We start from the raw sequence: 16776 nt of genomic DNA, 5'->3' as shown, positions 1-16776 counted from the left end.
TCCAGGAAAGAAGTAGGGGAGCGTCCATAAACTAGGTAAAATGGCGAGTAGCCGGTTGTTCGCTGAATGGACGTATTGTAGGCGAAAGTGACGAATGGTAGAACAACGTCCCAGTTTTTGTGGTCTGGTTAAATATAGGTGGCGATCATGTCAGCAAGAGCGCGGTGGAATCGCTCAGTGAGGCCGTTAGTCTGGGGATGATAACTAGAGGCAGTCTTGTGAGTTGTGCCGGAGGCCTGAAGAAGTTCGTTCACTAGTTGTGAAAGAAAGGCCCTTCCACGGTCACTGAGCAACACACGTGGAGCACCATGACGCAGTTTAATGGCTCGGAGGATGAAATCGGCAATCTCAGAAGCTGAACCTGTAGTAATGGATGCCGTCTCGGCGTAGCGCGTCAAATGGTCAATGGCTGTTACTATCCACCGGTTTCCAGCAGCACTGACTGGGAGGGGGCCATAAAGATCGACGCCTACAACTTCGAATGGTGTGGCTGGGCACGGAAGAGGTTGTAGTTTACCGGCGGGAGCAGATGTTGGTAGTTTTCTACATTGGCAGGTAGTGCAGGACCCGACGTACCGAGCTACACTAGTGGTAATGCCTGGCCAATAAAACCGACTTCCAAGGCGATCGTAGGTTTTATGGCAACCAAGGTGACCAGCAGTCGGATGGTCATGAAGTGCCCTGAGGACTTCGGACCGAAGCGATCGGGGTAGAACGGGAACCCAGCGCTGACCGTCAGGATGGTAAATTTTGCGGTACAGCACCGAGTTGTCCAGCTTAAATTGCGAGAGTTGGCGACGGAGCCTCGCATTAGGTGGACGGGAACTGCCAGTGAGAGAGCCTATAATACGTCGACAGTATGGGTCAGCCAGCTGTCGAGAAGAAAAATCGTGCGGGTCGTCCGAAGGCAGCTGGTCCATAGAGGCGAGAGAGGAAACCGCCGTAGACGTGGTCTCCGAGGGCGTGTTGTGCAAAGTGATTGCGGAAACGCTGAGGGGAGCCGCTGGTAGTGGGCAGCGAGAAAGAGCATCGACGTCACTATGCTTCCTGCCACACTTGTACACGATCTCAAAATCATATTCTTGGAGGCGCAGAATCCAGCGTCCGAGGCGTCCCGACAAGTTCTTGAGTGTCGAAAGCCAACATAAAGCATGGTGGTCGGTCACAATGGTGAAATGGCGGCCATGCAGATATGGACGAAATTTCTGTACTGACCAAACGATGGCGAGGCACTCCTGCTCGGTGATCATGTAGTTCCTCTCGGCTGCGGAGAGGACGCGGCTGGCGTATGCAACGACTCGCTCTTGCGAAGAGTTGTCGCGTTGCAGGAGCACGGCTCCTAAACCGCGGCCGCTAGCGTCTGTGTGCAGGAAGGTCGGTGCATCATCGTGAAAATGAGCAAGTACAGGGTTGGTCGTGAGGGCACTCTTCAACCTGTCGAAAGCCGATTCACATTCCTGAGACCACTGAAAGGGCATAGCGGAAGCAAGTAGCTTATGAAATGGTGCGGCTATGGAGGCAAAGTTTTGTATGAATCGCCGAAAGTAAGAGGCGAGACCAAGGAAACTTCGCCAATCTTTTGGTTTGTCAGGGCGAGGGAAGCGAAGCACTGCAGCAGTTTTATCAGGGTCTGGGCAAATTCCGTACCCAGCACCTCCACCACGTATGAAGTCTTGGTTTGGATTACCTTTTAATAGGCCCGAGGAACCGGCAGCCGACAGCTACGATGAATGAGCCAAGATGATGATGCTACGCGACAACGATGAGGATGCATGAGCCACACATGATAATGATGATAATGTACCGGTGAAGAGGATGCGTATACTAAATGCCCACAATATATATATATATATATATATATATATATATATATATATATATATATATATATATATATATATATATATATATAGATAGATAGATAGATAGATAGATAGATAGATATATATATATAGATGCTCAATTTGCCTGCAGTGCGCAAAGAAATGCTTCGCATTGAATACTCTACTATACTAGACTGCTAAGCTGCTATAATATAGACTGCTAAGCGATATGCCTAGCTTCGATTCCGGTTGGAATTGCGTCTTTATTTTTTGCTTCTATCAGAATTTTACGTGACATGGGCCTCATAAAGCTATCTTGTGAATATTAGAAAAGCCCATTATCACTGTTGCTGCGTTGACAGACTGTAAATACGTGTGACTCATACCCGCATTCCACGAGCCGTGGTAGGCGGATATCTGTCACACATGACTGAGGGAAAGGATTTCATTACGTACGCGACATTCATATCATTTTGTTCACAGCATCAACTACTAATCATGTCCTTGTGCCCTCATGTCTTTCTGTGCTAATTTTGTTTCATGTCATGTTTAGGAGGCGGCCACGAGAGCGCCTATACATTGGCGGCGAGATAGAAACGGTCGAAGCTCTTTTGGTTAGCAAAGAAATGCTTCGCAATTAAAATTCATTTTTTTGTGCTTGAATCGGAAGTACGCGTTCTGCGTGGCTCTCAAGTATTTTACTTCAAAACCATACCAATGCCTAAAACTGCTTCGAAAACCTGTGTCTTGCATTCATCATGACACGGAACTACGTTAAAAGATTTTATATTGCGTGGAAGAAGCGGTGAGCTGCACCAGGCGTCACGCCACCAGAATTACTTAATGATTGGGACCGTGTTTAAAACTGTCAACATATTATAAAAGGATGCCCTATAATTCAATATTATCATCAGCCGCAGCATCAGCAAAGTGTGTACCTACGTAGAGGGGCGCGCATTGCCTGACAGACGCGTGGTGGATACTTCGCAACTGTAAATACTGTGAGTGCCCTAGGAGAGTTTGCAACCCAGGACATGACACAACATGGAAGGGTGGAAGGCAGCTGTGTCCAGCTCGAATCCGAAGACACAAGAGACCCTCGTGAAGCGTGCTAGGACAGCGGCCCGCGTCAATGGGATCCCGGACTAAGGATCCCACTCACCCATAGGCGTATCAGCCGGGAGGGCAAGGGGGGGCGCAAGCCTTTTCACTGAGAAAAGTTAGGAGGGCTGAGACCCCCCCCCCCCCCCCCTCTTTCGACATTGGTCACTGTCGGTTGCACGCTGGAGAAATCAACTAAGGCAAAAATTTTTTTTACGACTGTAATTACTCAATTATATTGTTACGAGAAAAAGAAAATAGTATGAGGCACAGGTACAATGTAGTGATAATTTTCTAACATCTCAGCAGTGACAATTTTCCTTGAAGGCTTTTTCGACGCTTTCTGCCCTGTGCAGTAGCACTGCAGAGCAAGCTAGCGCTGAATAGGGACCTTATATACATTACACCACTTGTTCACGTTTTCATTACACTGCGACTGGCTGATGCAGTTACTTATGGGAGCGAACAAACTTTTTATGGGCCGGTAAAAGCATTTTCTGCTTTAGGAAAATGAATTTCTTTTATCAAAAATGATTAGCATCACCGCTGATTAGTCGGAGCTGCAGGGAGCACATAATCGCGACTAATATTTCTAAATATTATAGTTTTGCTGCACTGGAAGGGCCAAGAAAGCTTTCCGATTTATTATCCGATATATCTGATCAGCCTTGCCTATGGCAACTTGGAGCGATGGAGGCAGCTTGCAAAGCGGTGACGAATAAAGCAGTAGGCTCGAGCTCAGTGGGAAGCAAAAAAAAGTAGACAAAAATGCTCAAAAATACCTTTGGTTCCTCAAGGAGGGCTTCACATTTAAAAACTAAATTCTTTGTGAGTTGTTTTTAGTCATTAATAATTTCATTCACTGATAAAATACTTACTGTTGAGGTGGCTGCCATCAACATAATTGTTTTAATTCGGAAAGATGTGAGATAATGCATAAAAAGCGTGGCGTGTGATAGTATTACATACATCATGCATGCCAAACATATACGTACGTGATGTCCCATTTCATGCTGCTTAAAACTGGCTGTCCTTTTTTACGCTATTGAACTAGGGCTGTGTGTATTAAACATCTCATGAAAGTGCGAGCGCGTCAAATCTCATATATATATATATATATATATATATATATATATATATATATATATATATATATATATATATATATATATATATATATATATATATATATATATATATATATATATATATATATATATATATATATATATATATATTGTCGCGAGGAAACGATAGGCAGGAACTCGAAGTGGAGGACTGTTTACTCAGCCACAGCTGCCATTCACTTCTTCGCTCTCGTCTTCTGTCACCAACGCAGCGTGGCATTACCCTCTCCCTAAAGAAAGAAAAAAGAAGAAGAAGCATCGCATGAATGCCACGGCTCCGAAAAACAACGAAAGGCAGTCAAAAATATCTGTGTCCATGGAAAAGAAAAAGACGAGATGAAAAATAAAGAAGCAAGAAAGTAATCTACTATTGTCTTGAAGGTTATTGCCACATCACGAATTTCTTGACTTGAAATCAATGCAAATAGTACGGCTTCATCCTGGAGACGTGAACCACATCCGAGGAGCGTGGTCTGCGAGAACGGTGTGACGTGTCTGCTGGGACAACTTCGTAGTTCACTTCGCCGAGGCGATGAAAAACTCGGTAGGGTTCGAAGTACCGACATAAAAATTTTTCTGAGCGTCCACGTTGACGTATAGAAGTCCAAACCCAGACTAGGTCACCGGGTTCGTATATTGCTGCTCTGTGGTGGGTGTTGTACCGGCGAGCATCTTGATTTTGCCGCGATAAAATGCGAAAGCGCGCCAGCTGCCTGGCGTCTTCGGCACGCTGAACAAATACATCTGTGTCCGGGGTAATCGTGTCCGGCAGAGTTGGTTGCAGCATGGTGTCAAGCAGTGTGGTGACGTCGCGGCCGTAAACCAGACGAAAAGGAGCAAAGCCGGTGGTTTCCTGCAAAGCCGTATTATAAGCAAATGTTATATACGGGAGGATGTCATCCCAATTCTTCTGATCCTTGGCGACATACATCGAAAGCATATCTGCAATCATTTTGTTAAGGCGTTCGAATAACCCGTTAGTCAGCGGGTGGTACGCAGTTGCTGTTCGGTGCGTCGCGCCGCTCAGCAACAGGATCTGTTGGAGCAACTGTGCCGTAAAAGCAGTACCACGATCTGTGATGACGACAGCGGGAGCACCGTGGCGGAGAACGATGTTCTTGATGAAAAAGTCAGCCACCTCGGAAGCAGTTGCTCGCTGGACGGCTTGTGTTTCGCAGTATCTGGTCAAGTAGTCGGTCTAGCCGTTACCAACCTAGCTGTTACCAGCCGTAGACTTTGGAAATGGGCAGAGTAAATCCATTTCGGTATCTGGAACAGAGCAACTGCCATAGCCTTGTCAGGATCTGGGCGAACACCACTTCTGCTGACAATGTGGCCAAATAATTTCAGTTCATCATATCCAAAATAACACTTTTCCGGTTTCAGAGAGAGGCCGCCAGTGCGAATAGCCGGAAGAACCGCCTCAAGCCGCTCAATGTGCTGTTCAAAAGTCGTAGAAAAAACGACTACGTCGGCTAAATACACTAAAGAAGAGTACCACTTCAAGCCACATAAAACTGTGTCCATAATTCGTTGGAACGCGGCTGGAGCGGAGCACAGGCCAAAAGGGAGAACTTTAAATTCATAGAGACCGTCTGGTGTAATAAAGGCCGTTTTTTCTCGGTCCCGTTCATCTACTTCATTCTGCCAATAACCGCTACGGCGATCCATGGAAGAAAAGTAACGGGCGTGTCGCAGGCGATCCAAGGAGTCATCAATACGAGGAAGAGGATATACGTCTTTTTTCGTTATCTTGTTCAGTTTGCGGTAGTCAACGCAGAATCGTAATGAACCATCTTTCTTTTTAACCAGAACAACTAATGACGCCCAAGGACTAGTCGATGGTTGAATTACGTCGTCGTCGAGCATTTGTTTCAGTTGATGACGGATAACATCTTGCTCCTTCTGCGACACGCGGTAAGCATGTTGGCGCACGGGTTGCACGTTGGGCTCAGTGATAATTCTGTGCTTCATTAGAGGAGTCTGCCGGACTTTCGAAGTAGTGGCAAAACAGTCACTAAAGGATGAGAGGAGACTGAGGAGCCTTGCCCTCTTAGGTTCTTCTAACTGGCGATTGACGTTGAGGTGACTAATCACGTCAGTATCGGAGCTGTTCTCAGTCGAGATCGTCGTAATCAAATGGAAGGCGTCCAAATCATCCAATGCCTCCAAGTAAGCTATGGTTGTGCGTTTCGCAAAATGCCTTTGTTCGCCACCGAAGTTCGTAACTAAAACCGTAGTCTGGCCATTTTGAAGTTGAACAAGACTTCGAGCAATGGCCACTTCCCGATCAAGCAATAACGCCAGGTTACTTTTGGCGATGCCCGTAATCGACTGCTCCCGTGGACACTCAACAAGCACGAAGATACTACTGCGAGGTGGCAGCGTGACGCAATCATCGACTACGCGTAAGGCCACGCCACAATGTTCGAGATGTCGGAGTCTCGAGAAACACAGTTAACAAAACTGACGAACAAATCACGCAGATTAATTATCGCTCCATACTCTTGCAGAAAATTTATGCCCAAAATGACCGGTTCAGAACAATTCGGCAGTACAAGGAATGTTGCACAAAAGCCGACGCACAAATCTCAAGCCTGGCGGTGCACCTTCCTATAGGGGATATGAGGTGTCCTCCAGCGGTGATTAGTTGAGGGCTGTCCCACGTTGTCAGCACCTTGGGTAGACGGGTGGCCAATGAAGCACTCATCACCGAGTAATCAGCTTCCGTGTCGACTAGCGCAGTCACCGGATAACAGTCAACGGAAACGCTAATGGCAGCGGACGTTCTGTTGGTGGTTTCACAAACAGGCTTTAACGGCACGTCTTAAGGCAGCGGCGGAGGGTATTTGTCGGTTCACGTGACAGCGGCCTCACCTCCGGAGGTCACCGCTTTCAGTTTCCCCGGCGTGGGCTTGCGCCACTGAAACCAGGGGACCCAAAGACGGGTCGGGCGCGGTGCGTTGATGTGGACGGATGGGGTGATGGTGACCGTGACTGTCGTCGCGGCGGGACCGGAGCGTGATGACTACCTTCCAAGTAATCCGCAATTTCTTGTGGGCGCTCACCATAGCTTGGACAACGTGCATCTGGGTGGAATCCGCGTAGGCCTATTCGTTGGTAGTAACAGTCGCGGTACATGTGTCCAACTTCGCCACAATGGTAGCACAAAGGACGATTGTCGGGTGCACGCCAGACGGTGGGCTTCCACGGGCCAAGATGAAAATCGGCCTGAGAAGGCAGGCGACGGGCTGGACTTGGAAAGCGTCTTGGTGTCCCAGCAGGTGGATGAGCAAAATGTGCCGTCGACGGCGTAGAGACGCGTAGGGAATCCGCGTAGGAAAGCGTGGGAGGTTCGACTTGCGATGGTGGTGAGGAGTGAACGAACTGCCTGATTTCGTTACGAACGACGTCCGTAAGAGCAGCGCTACTGGGAGGGGACGCTGCATAAAATTTCCGAAGTTCTTCGCGTACAACTTGCCGTATGAGTTCTGTGAGGACCTCCCTGTTATCCCCTCCAGGTACAAGTGAGCACGCAGTGGACATGGCCATCTGACGCTCATACTGCGACAACCGCTGACGAAGCATGCGCTCCATAATTGTGGCCTCACGTATGAACTCGGACACAGTCGTAAGAAGGTTGCGCACAAGGCCCGCGAAAAGTTGCTCCTTTACGCCTCGCATCAGCAGGCGCACTTTCTTGTCTTCTGGCATGTGGGGGTCAGCCCGTCGAAACAATCGCGACATTTCTTCGACAAACATGGCGTCGCTCTCGTTCGGCATTTGAAACCGCGAAGAAAGTGCCTGCTCCGCTCTCTCTCTCCGTTCGGGGTTACTGAACGCCTCGCGAAGCTGCTGATAGAATTCCTGCCAACTTGTGAATGAAGTTTCGTGGTTCACATACCACACTCTTGCCAGTCGTTGATGGTAGCGACCCGGTCGAAGTGGTCAAGCTAGTCTTCAACATCCTCACCGGCATCACCATGGAATGGGTTGGGTGTGCGAGGCGTTGATGACACAGTACCCTGTGCGAGTGGGTCATGCTCGGTTTGGGTTGCGGATGTGGCAAACATTGTCCTCACGGAACTTGCCAAGGGGCCGTACTGTGGTGGTAGTCCTTGAAGGCGGCGGCTGCTTCGATAGATATCAGCAGACTCTGGTGCACTGGCGGTGGTTGCTTCTGGTTCAGGGTCAGCAGGTATAAGACGTTGCAGTACAGTACCCAGCACCTCCACCAGTCTGTCGCGAGAAGAAACGATAGGCAGGAACTCGAAGTGGAGGACTGTTTACTCAGCCACAGCTGCCATTCACTTCTTCGCTCTCGTCTTCTGCCACCAACACAGCGTGGCAATATATATATATATATATATATATATATATATATATATATATATATCGGAGCCTCCCTCTTCCCACTAGCGAAAGAGTTGGTACGCCACTGCACTCGCCGATCTACTCAAGCGGAATATCTAATAAACGTTTTATTCTCTCTCTCTCTCTTTACAATGACCAACTTCTTCCCACAGTAACAGGCACAAACAAGTGTGCAGAGCATTGGGCATAAGCGTCAAGCGCATTGACGTCACACATAGTCGGAGCAGCTACGGCGGCGGCGGTTGTCGGTGGCGGAGAAGCGGTATAGATGGGGCGTCCACTGCAAGTATGCCACTGCACAAAGGGCTCGTGCTGCTGCATGTCAACGATGACAATTCCGAAGGCGAGACGTTACTGAGTCAAGGATGTGGAGTCTAGGAAAGCAGCGCACTTTATAAAATACATACGAAGATAGAAGTGCTCGCATGAAGCCTTTAAAAGGTCAATGTAATGAAAAAAAAGCACTTGCTCGTTGTGGCTCATATTCTTCTTACACTAGCCAGGTTTTCGCTTCTTGCGATACAAGCGGGTATACATCTACCGAATATTTTGCTGCCCCGACGTTTTCACCATGATGTTTTCTCTCTGGCATTTCTCTGCGTTACGCAGCAACAAAGAAAATACCACAGAACAATGGGACACAGCTTTGCGCTTTCTTACAATAAAGTGACAATTATGGGTGGCCCAATGGGCCGGCGAAGTGGCTGAAAGGCTAGGTCTTTCGATGCCAACCTGGGAGCGGCCCGCTTTGGGCTAGGACACTAGCACGACCTATTGGACCTTAATAAGTTCTTTCATGCATCCATCATTCCATTTTGCTCCGTATACTTGGCTTATTTACCCCATGCAATTCAGAGGAGGAAGCAGACACAGACAGACAGACAGACAGACAGACAGACATACATACATACATGCATACATACATACATACACACATACATACATACATACATACATACAAACATACATACATACATACATACATACCTACAGACAGACAGACAGACAGACAGACAGACAGACAGACAGACAGACAGACAGACAGACAGACAGACAGACAGACAGACAGATAGTAGTTGCGATGATGTCTTCCAAGTTCGGTTCACTGGTGCGTAATGTGTCCCGTAACGCTGGGCACATCCAGAGCATATGTGCTAAACGCCTCCCCGCAATCCGGGCACTGTGGATCGATGTCTCGGTTATCCGGCTTAGGAAACATATCGAAGGATATGACCTCGTCTGAAGCGTTCTAAGCGTGATTGCTTGAGCTCTGCACCTCCAATTTTTGATTCATTCAAATAATGTCTCCACTTCCCAAGTTAAGCAAACAAGTATATTTTCGAGTGCAAGAGATGGAAGGTTAACGCGGCAAGCGTGACGGAACAGGTAATGTTTGCCCCTGAATAGTCTCGTTTCTTCAAGCGTTCACCTCAACCGTATGCATGCAGAAGCGACAATAGCACATACAGAATGCACCGGTTTCCCTCAAAAAGCAGCCGCAAGTGCTCGCGAGAGTGTGGCGGTAGACTTCTGCCAGCGACGTGTATCCATCACGCACGCTGGATGGTTCCGCTTTGGCGGGAGGACCGCGACGAAGTTCGCGTGGCGCGGCAGCATCCACGGCTGGGTGGCAGTGCCAGCCGAGTCAGCAGCAGCGGAAGCAGCCGCTGTCAACGGCGCGGCTCGCGCTCATCGCTTGTGTCACGCGCAATTTCCCTCGCGCGGCCGCCTTTTTGGCTCCGCACCAGATGCACGCGCGCCCGTACCACCTCTTTTTCGAGACATCGATCAGCCGACCACTCATCACCCGTTCCGCGCTCCCCGCGAGGGGCACGTGTTGGCGTTTCCTACCGAAGCTATAATAAGTTTCCTGGCACAACACCCACGATACATATATCTCGCAGATATTCGAGATATCTGCTGAATACCCCCGTCTGCGTGCTGGAACCCTATATACAGCACGCCACACTCCTATAGCTCATAGCTCCAGCATTCTCAGTCAGGTATATATAAATGAAAAATGCCTCATCATCCCAGTCACTGTGATGTTTCTGTAAACTTGAAATACGCATATAATGTCATGCAGGAAGCTCGCGCTAATGTCACTGTGACTCCTTTTACAAGTTTCACGTAGGCTGTTAAGGTTTGTAAATGCGCACTATCAGAATCATCAATTCCGTCTTGCTCCCGTCGATGGTAAATAACTTATGTGTCTGTTTCCATGGTGTTGGAGAATACTTCAAGTATAAGTTTATTGCACTTTTACTGTAAGACCCTGTAACATTTTAGCCTTCGGGAATAGGCAGAAGAAGAATGAAGAAGGCGTTCTATTTCAGAGGGGGGGCCCTGACTGAAAGCCCTTTGCGCGTAAGGCCCATTTCGTGGGTCATACCCTGTGTGTGGTGACGTTGTTTCTTTAGCCTTCATAATATGCTGCCCCAGGCTAGAGCATCGTTTATTGGAAACACAGCTGCGCTACTAAACACGAACTTTTCCACTTTCACCTGTTTCTCAACTGATCGCGCCACTGCCGCCCTCTTGCGGCTGTCATGTCCCGAGTCAGTGAGCACTCTTTGGCAGTTCTGTGTAAAGCGTGCACCGGGCCTTTGCGTGTTTGATTGTGGCCGCCAATGTCGTCGTTGTCGATGTGTCGCACTCGTTTTCAGCTACTAACACCATCGTGCCGACCCGTGCAGGGCCGACGGCTGAGGCAGCAGTGAGGCAGCGCAATGCCAAGGGGCCTGAGCCGGAAGCCTCGCCAGCTGAGCGACCTGGTGCGGAGGAGGAGGCGGCGGCGCGGCCAGCACAGGCTGCTCGCTGGCCTCCCCGCGGGCCACGCGCTGCGCGCTGCGCTCGTTGCGCCGGAACTTGGCTCGCCGGTTCTGGAACCAGACCTGCGACATGGCGGCGTCATCAAACAGTATCGTTCAAGGGCAGAGCACGAAAGCCATCCTAAAGCACCGCAAGTCTCGTATATGCTTTCAAAACAGAATGAAACACGTTCTTGGGAATATTTTCTCGAACTTCATCTTTCCTTGTGAATATATTCTTTCAAAAAAAAAATATGCGACCAACGTAACAAAAAATGCAATAAAGGCTGGTTAACAATTGACTCCTCAGAGATCTAGATATTCCGTCTAGCTAATTAATGCCTAGGGTAAATAAGTTGAAGGAGAGATGTAAGTGGGAACTTTGGACTTATCAGTTGCAGGAAATGTCCGTATGGCCGCTGCCTTAAGCCCTTAGTCACTTGTACTTATGCTTGCGTTGTCACAATTGAAAATACGCAGCCGATTTTCAGCGCTGACAAAGCTTAGTGGCTCCTACATATATCTATGACAAATAGCACCAGTGTTCTATGGAGCTTTCCTGCACACACGATACGTAGTACAATCCTAAATTTTGTCACAAATTTTGAGATTGGTACACGTCATAACCGGGTGCGTTCACTGGATTTTATGAAGTGCACAAACCATTGGCTCTGACTAAATTCGATTGCACACTCACCAAGTGCGCGGGAAAATTAATATAACTTCTGTTTTAAATGATCCTGCAAAAAATAGCTTCTCGCTGATTATGACACATATCTACATATCTTGCCGCTGTTGTCGAGCGAAAATGCTCTCGAGTACCCGATCTTTGATAAATGAACGTTACTGAAATACTGAAACACACTGCATACTGTATACCTCTTGAATCTGAAGAGAGAATATTTCTTTAGACAGTGCATTGAAGAAGTTTGTCTTACTTTATGAACATACACAATTAGCAGCGGATATCAGTAAATATGCATTATTCTGTTTAATGAATAACGGATATCCTGAAGTTTATGCAAGCCTTCGGGTGCTACCCCCCCTCCCGAAATTTGGGTGGAGGGAAGTGTTTTACCGAAGGCAAAGTATAAATATAGGTGGTTTTGAAAAAAAACCTTCACCAAATGCAACCCCCCCCCCCCCAAAAAAAAAATTAGTACCACTGCGCACTATTCATGATTACTTACAAGGTTTTACCCAAAGTTAGCGACTCGCCCGAAAGTTAGCGAGTCGCTAACTTTTGGTTATGACAGGTAGATTGCCACTACCCTCAAGAGGAAGTTATATAAGAGCTGCATCTTGCCGGTACTTTGCTATGAAGCAGAAACCTGGAGACTTACAAAGAGGGTTCAGCTTAAATTAAGGACCACGCAGCGAGCAATGGAAAGAAAAATGGTAGGTGTAACCTCAAAGGACAAGAAGAGAGCAGATTGGATTAGGGAACAAACGGGGGTTAAGGATATCAAAGTTTAAATCAAGAAGAGGAAATGGATATGGGCCGGGCATGTAGCGTGTAGACAGGATAACCACTGGTTAATAAGGGTAACTGACTGGATTCCCAGAGAAGGCAAGCGGGTTAGGGGAAGACAGAAGGTTAGGTGGACAGATGAGATTAAGAAGTTTGCGGGTATAAATTGGCAGCAGCAAGCACAGGACCGAGCTAACTGGCGGAACATGGGAGAGGCCTTTGTCGTGCAGTGGACGTAGACAGGCTGATGATGATGATGTTGACAGGGTGTTCACGTAACTTTAAAACAAAATTTCAAAAATAAATCGCGGTACATCGTGTCATGATGTATGAAGCGGTATGTCCTTCACAGCGGCTTCGATTTGTTCATAGTCTTTGTCGTGGGCTTAAGTTACCTTATGAGATAAGATACTTTACCGTGATAGCATTAAAGAGTTCGTTTCGTAGAAATTCTGGTGTCAGGTTCATTGGTTGTGGACCAAACATCAGCGTGGTCTGGGAGCGAAAATTAGATATAAATGCAAATTAACAAATCTTTGGTACCAGTGAGAATCGAACCCAGCACTTTTGCGTGGCCACTGGCAAGTCGGTTTTCTGCCGCAGAACCACACCTATGCTTTAATGGTTCGTGGGATAAAGCCTTATACGAATGCCATCTCGTGCGAAGAGTCTCCCCAATGCATGTATTATTGCATGGCAAAAGCGTTGATATGAGCCAGTCGCCAAAATATGTGAATTGCGCATCGCTCATTACAAAACACTCAGATATACTTTAGATGCATTTCTTTGCGTAATGAAAGCACTTTTGGCATCTATCTATCTATCTATCTATCTATCTATCTATCTATCTATCTATCTATCTATCTATCTATCTATCTATCTATCTATCTATCTATCTATCTATCTATCTATCTATCTATCTATCTATCTATCTATCTATCTATCTATCTATCTATCTATCTATCTATCTATCTATCTATCTATCTATCTATCTATCTATCTATCTATCTATCTATCTATCTATCTATCTATCTATCTATCTATCTATCTATCTATCTATCTATCTATCTATCTATCTATCTATCAGTCTATCTATCTATCTATCTATCTATCTATCTATCTATCTATCTATCTATCTATCTATCTATCTATCTATCTATCTATCTATCTATCTATCTATCTATCTATCTATCTATCTATCTATCTATCTATCTATCTATCTATCTATCTATCTATCTATCTATCTATCTATCTATCTATCTATCTATCTATCTATCTATCTATCTATCTATCTATCTATCTATCTATCTATCTATCTATCTACGTCTGGGTGCTCTCGGAATCTCCCCCTTATGTGCTTGCGTTTTTCTGCTTGACTGAATGTAATACCATGCAATAACAACCTTATTCCCGCGAAATATGATAAGTGATAGTTATAGGATCATATTTTGTCTTTCATGTATAGGTGGCGATGTCAAAAGAAAACGAACGGCTGACAGATGAAAAAAAAAAAAACACGAGCTAATCTTCCTTCCGGATGGAGAATTGTCCAATTTAGATTTTGACAGCCACCTGGATGACCCCGAATATGAACCTAGAGTTGATGAGGAAGTGATCGATTCCTGTCCGCTCAAACTTGTGATAAATCTTCATGATGAGAACAGCCGCAAGAAGACAAAGGAATGCCAAGCGACCTTGTTGGAGTTGTTTCGGGATCATCTCGCCACTCGGTGGTGCAGCGCAGAAGGAAAAAAAAGAAAGCGTTCAGAGAAAATGGGCAAAAAAAAGACCTTATGATTGATGATACAGCCAATGGAAGGGGGGAACTTCCCTTATCACCCGAAGATGTCTTAAGTCCATGCTAATATTTTTGTAGCTTTTTTGATGTACAGATGGTAGAAATACTGTGCTATCAGTCAAATTTGTATTCTACCCAGAAAAACAAAACCTGCGTAAACATCAAGAAAGAGCGGATGAGGAAATATCTTTCCATGTTAGTGATTTCAGGGACAGTCAGAGTGCCTAATTTTTAGATGTTCTGACAGTATGGAACAAGATTTGCGCCTGAAGCAGACCTTATGTTAAGAAATCGATTCGAAGCCATACATCAATCCCTACACATGAAGGACGATCGCTAGGCAAAACCACGAGACACTGACACCCATGACTGCCTTTTAAAGGTGCTACCGCTTGTAAACCAGCTCAAGAACGACATGATTTAAGTTGCTCCAGAAGAACGGCAGAATATTGACGAGGAAATAATTCCCTCCAAGGGGCGCTCAACCTTAAAGCAGTACATTAAATCGAAGCGCCACAAGTGAGGCTATAAGGTGTGTACAAGGGCAGGTGTCTCCATCTCCGGAATCTGAAAGATCTTCCGGAGAACAGGAACCACAAGCTATTTTTTGATAATTGATTCAGCAGTCTGTGCTTGGTGGATGAGCTGAAGCGCAAAGGATTTCTTAGTTCTGGCACCATTTGGTCGACAGGATGGAAATGTGTCCGCTGGCACCCTACAATACTCTCAAGGCGCAAGGCAGAGGCTCAGTCGATTTTCGCGTGAACGAGGGATCTAACGTACAAGTCACCAAATGGTGTGATAGAAACTCTGTCCACCTTGTGTCAAGCTATGCTGGTGTCCAACCAACGGACATTTGCAAGTGGGGCAACAGCAAAGAAAAGCGCAGCGTCGATGTCCCACGCCCTTTCACCGCAAAGGAGTACAATGCCTTCGTGGGAGGCGTCGATCTCGTGGACATGCTTATTGAGCTGTACCACATGGACCACAAATCGAAAAGATGATACATGCGCATTTTTTACTGAATGATCAAAGTCAGTATTGTCAATGGATGGTTGCAGTACAAAACGCCACTGTGCCCAGCTATCTATCAAAAAAAAGTTACCTCTGCTAACTTTTCGATCGCAGATTACCCAAACCCTTGCACAATTGAAGTCGAGTCCTATCATCAAAAGGAGGTCAGGCACGGTGGATGAAGTTGGAATCGTGCCCGCCAAAATGTTTATCCCTTCTCCGGCGGCACCGTGGCCCATAGTGGACGTAAGGTATGATGGCACAACCACTGGCCGCAATATGGCGAAAAAAAAAAAGAACCCATACAAGTTCTGCGAGTTGGCTACACGTTTTTGTACTGCACTCTAAAAAAGTTTACACCCTGAAATGTGTAAAATGGGTGTAAGCATTAAAAACAGCCACACGAACACCCTTTTTACACCTCATTTTTTAAATTTAAGGTGTTCGTAAATAAAACACCCTCAAAACACGCCATTTACACCCTTTTTTGGGTGTTATGAACAAGGCTACAAATGATTGATTGATATGAGGGGTTTAACGTCCCCAAACCACCATATGATTATGAGAGACGCTGTAGTGGAGGGCTCCGGAAATTTCGACCACCTGGGGTTCTTTAACGTGCACCAAAATCTGAGCACACGTGCCTACAAGGCTACAAATTCACGACATATTCTGGCACTTTTGCTTATACTGTTATATACATTAACCATCTTGATACCAGCAAGGTTCCTACTACTAGCTGCTTGCGGGTCTAGTAATGAAGCGAAGCAGGAAGTAATGTGACCTAAACGCAGTTTTCATCAATAAAGCACGCAAACTACTATAAGGCGGAAGATACACTGGGAGCGCCGCTTGTTCAATAGAGTAAGGGCCAATTCTCCTGTATCTGTGTCTTTCATCGGTGTCATTTGCGTGAATAGTCAACACTCACAAAGTGCACTGATTTGCCTGAACAAGGTAATGTTGCGCACATTGGTGTAGCCATGCATAGAACACTCCCCCCTCCCCCCCCCCGTCCCCCATAAGATCAAAGCTTTTAAAGCTGGAGAGAAAACGTTCGCCACCTGCAAAAAAAACAACAGTGCAGTTGTTTAGCCATGACCAACACGTCAGCATGCCACCAGGTGCCTTAAAAACGAACATTGACGTCATGTATTCTTAGCAGGTACGTTTTATTCAATTACTGTAGAGAATGTTCCTCTTCATGTTAAAAGTGCGTCATGGAAATTACCGACCATAAAGAATTGATTGATTGATT

General features: G+C 46.4%; 1 protein-coding gene across 3 annotated transcripts in view; it reads right to left on the bottom strand.

The window, feature by feature from the left end:
- Positions 1-4183: 4183 nt before the first annotated feature.
- LOC119187540 (paired mesoderm homeobox protein 2) overlaps positions 4184-16776 on the bottom strand; it is a 91313-nt gene continuing 78720 nt past the window's right edge. For 2 of the 3 annotated variants that reach the window (XM_037435681.2, XM_075878689.1), the window contains exon 3: positions 10651-11319. In XM_037435681.2, coding sequence (XP_037291578.2) covers positions 11095-11319 — 225 coding nt within the window. In that variant the 3' untranslated portion in view covers positions 10651-11094. Of the gene's footprint in view, positions 4282-10650; positions 11320-16776 lie in introns of those variants that run through there. The other variant, XR_012887221.1, reaches the window with a different exon arrangement.

Source organism: Rhipicephalus microplus, chromosome X (assembly GCF_043290135.1).
Source record: "Rhipicephalus microplus isolate Deutch F79 chromosome X, USDA_Rmic, whole genome shotgun sequence".
Classification (NCBI taxonomy): Eukaryota; Metazoa; Arthropoda; class Arachnida; order Ixodida; family Ixodidae; genus Rhipicephalus; species Rhipicephalus microplus.
The sequence above is the reverse complement of the archived record's forward strand: the minus strand, read 5'-3'. Positions and strand labels throughout refer to the sequence as shown.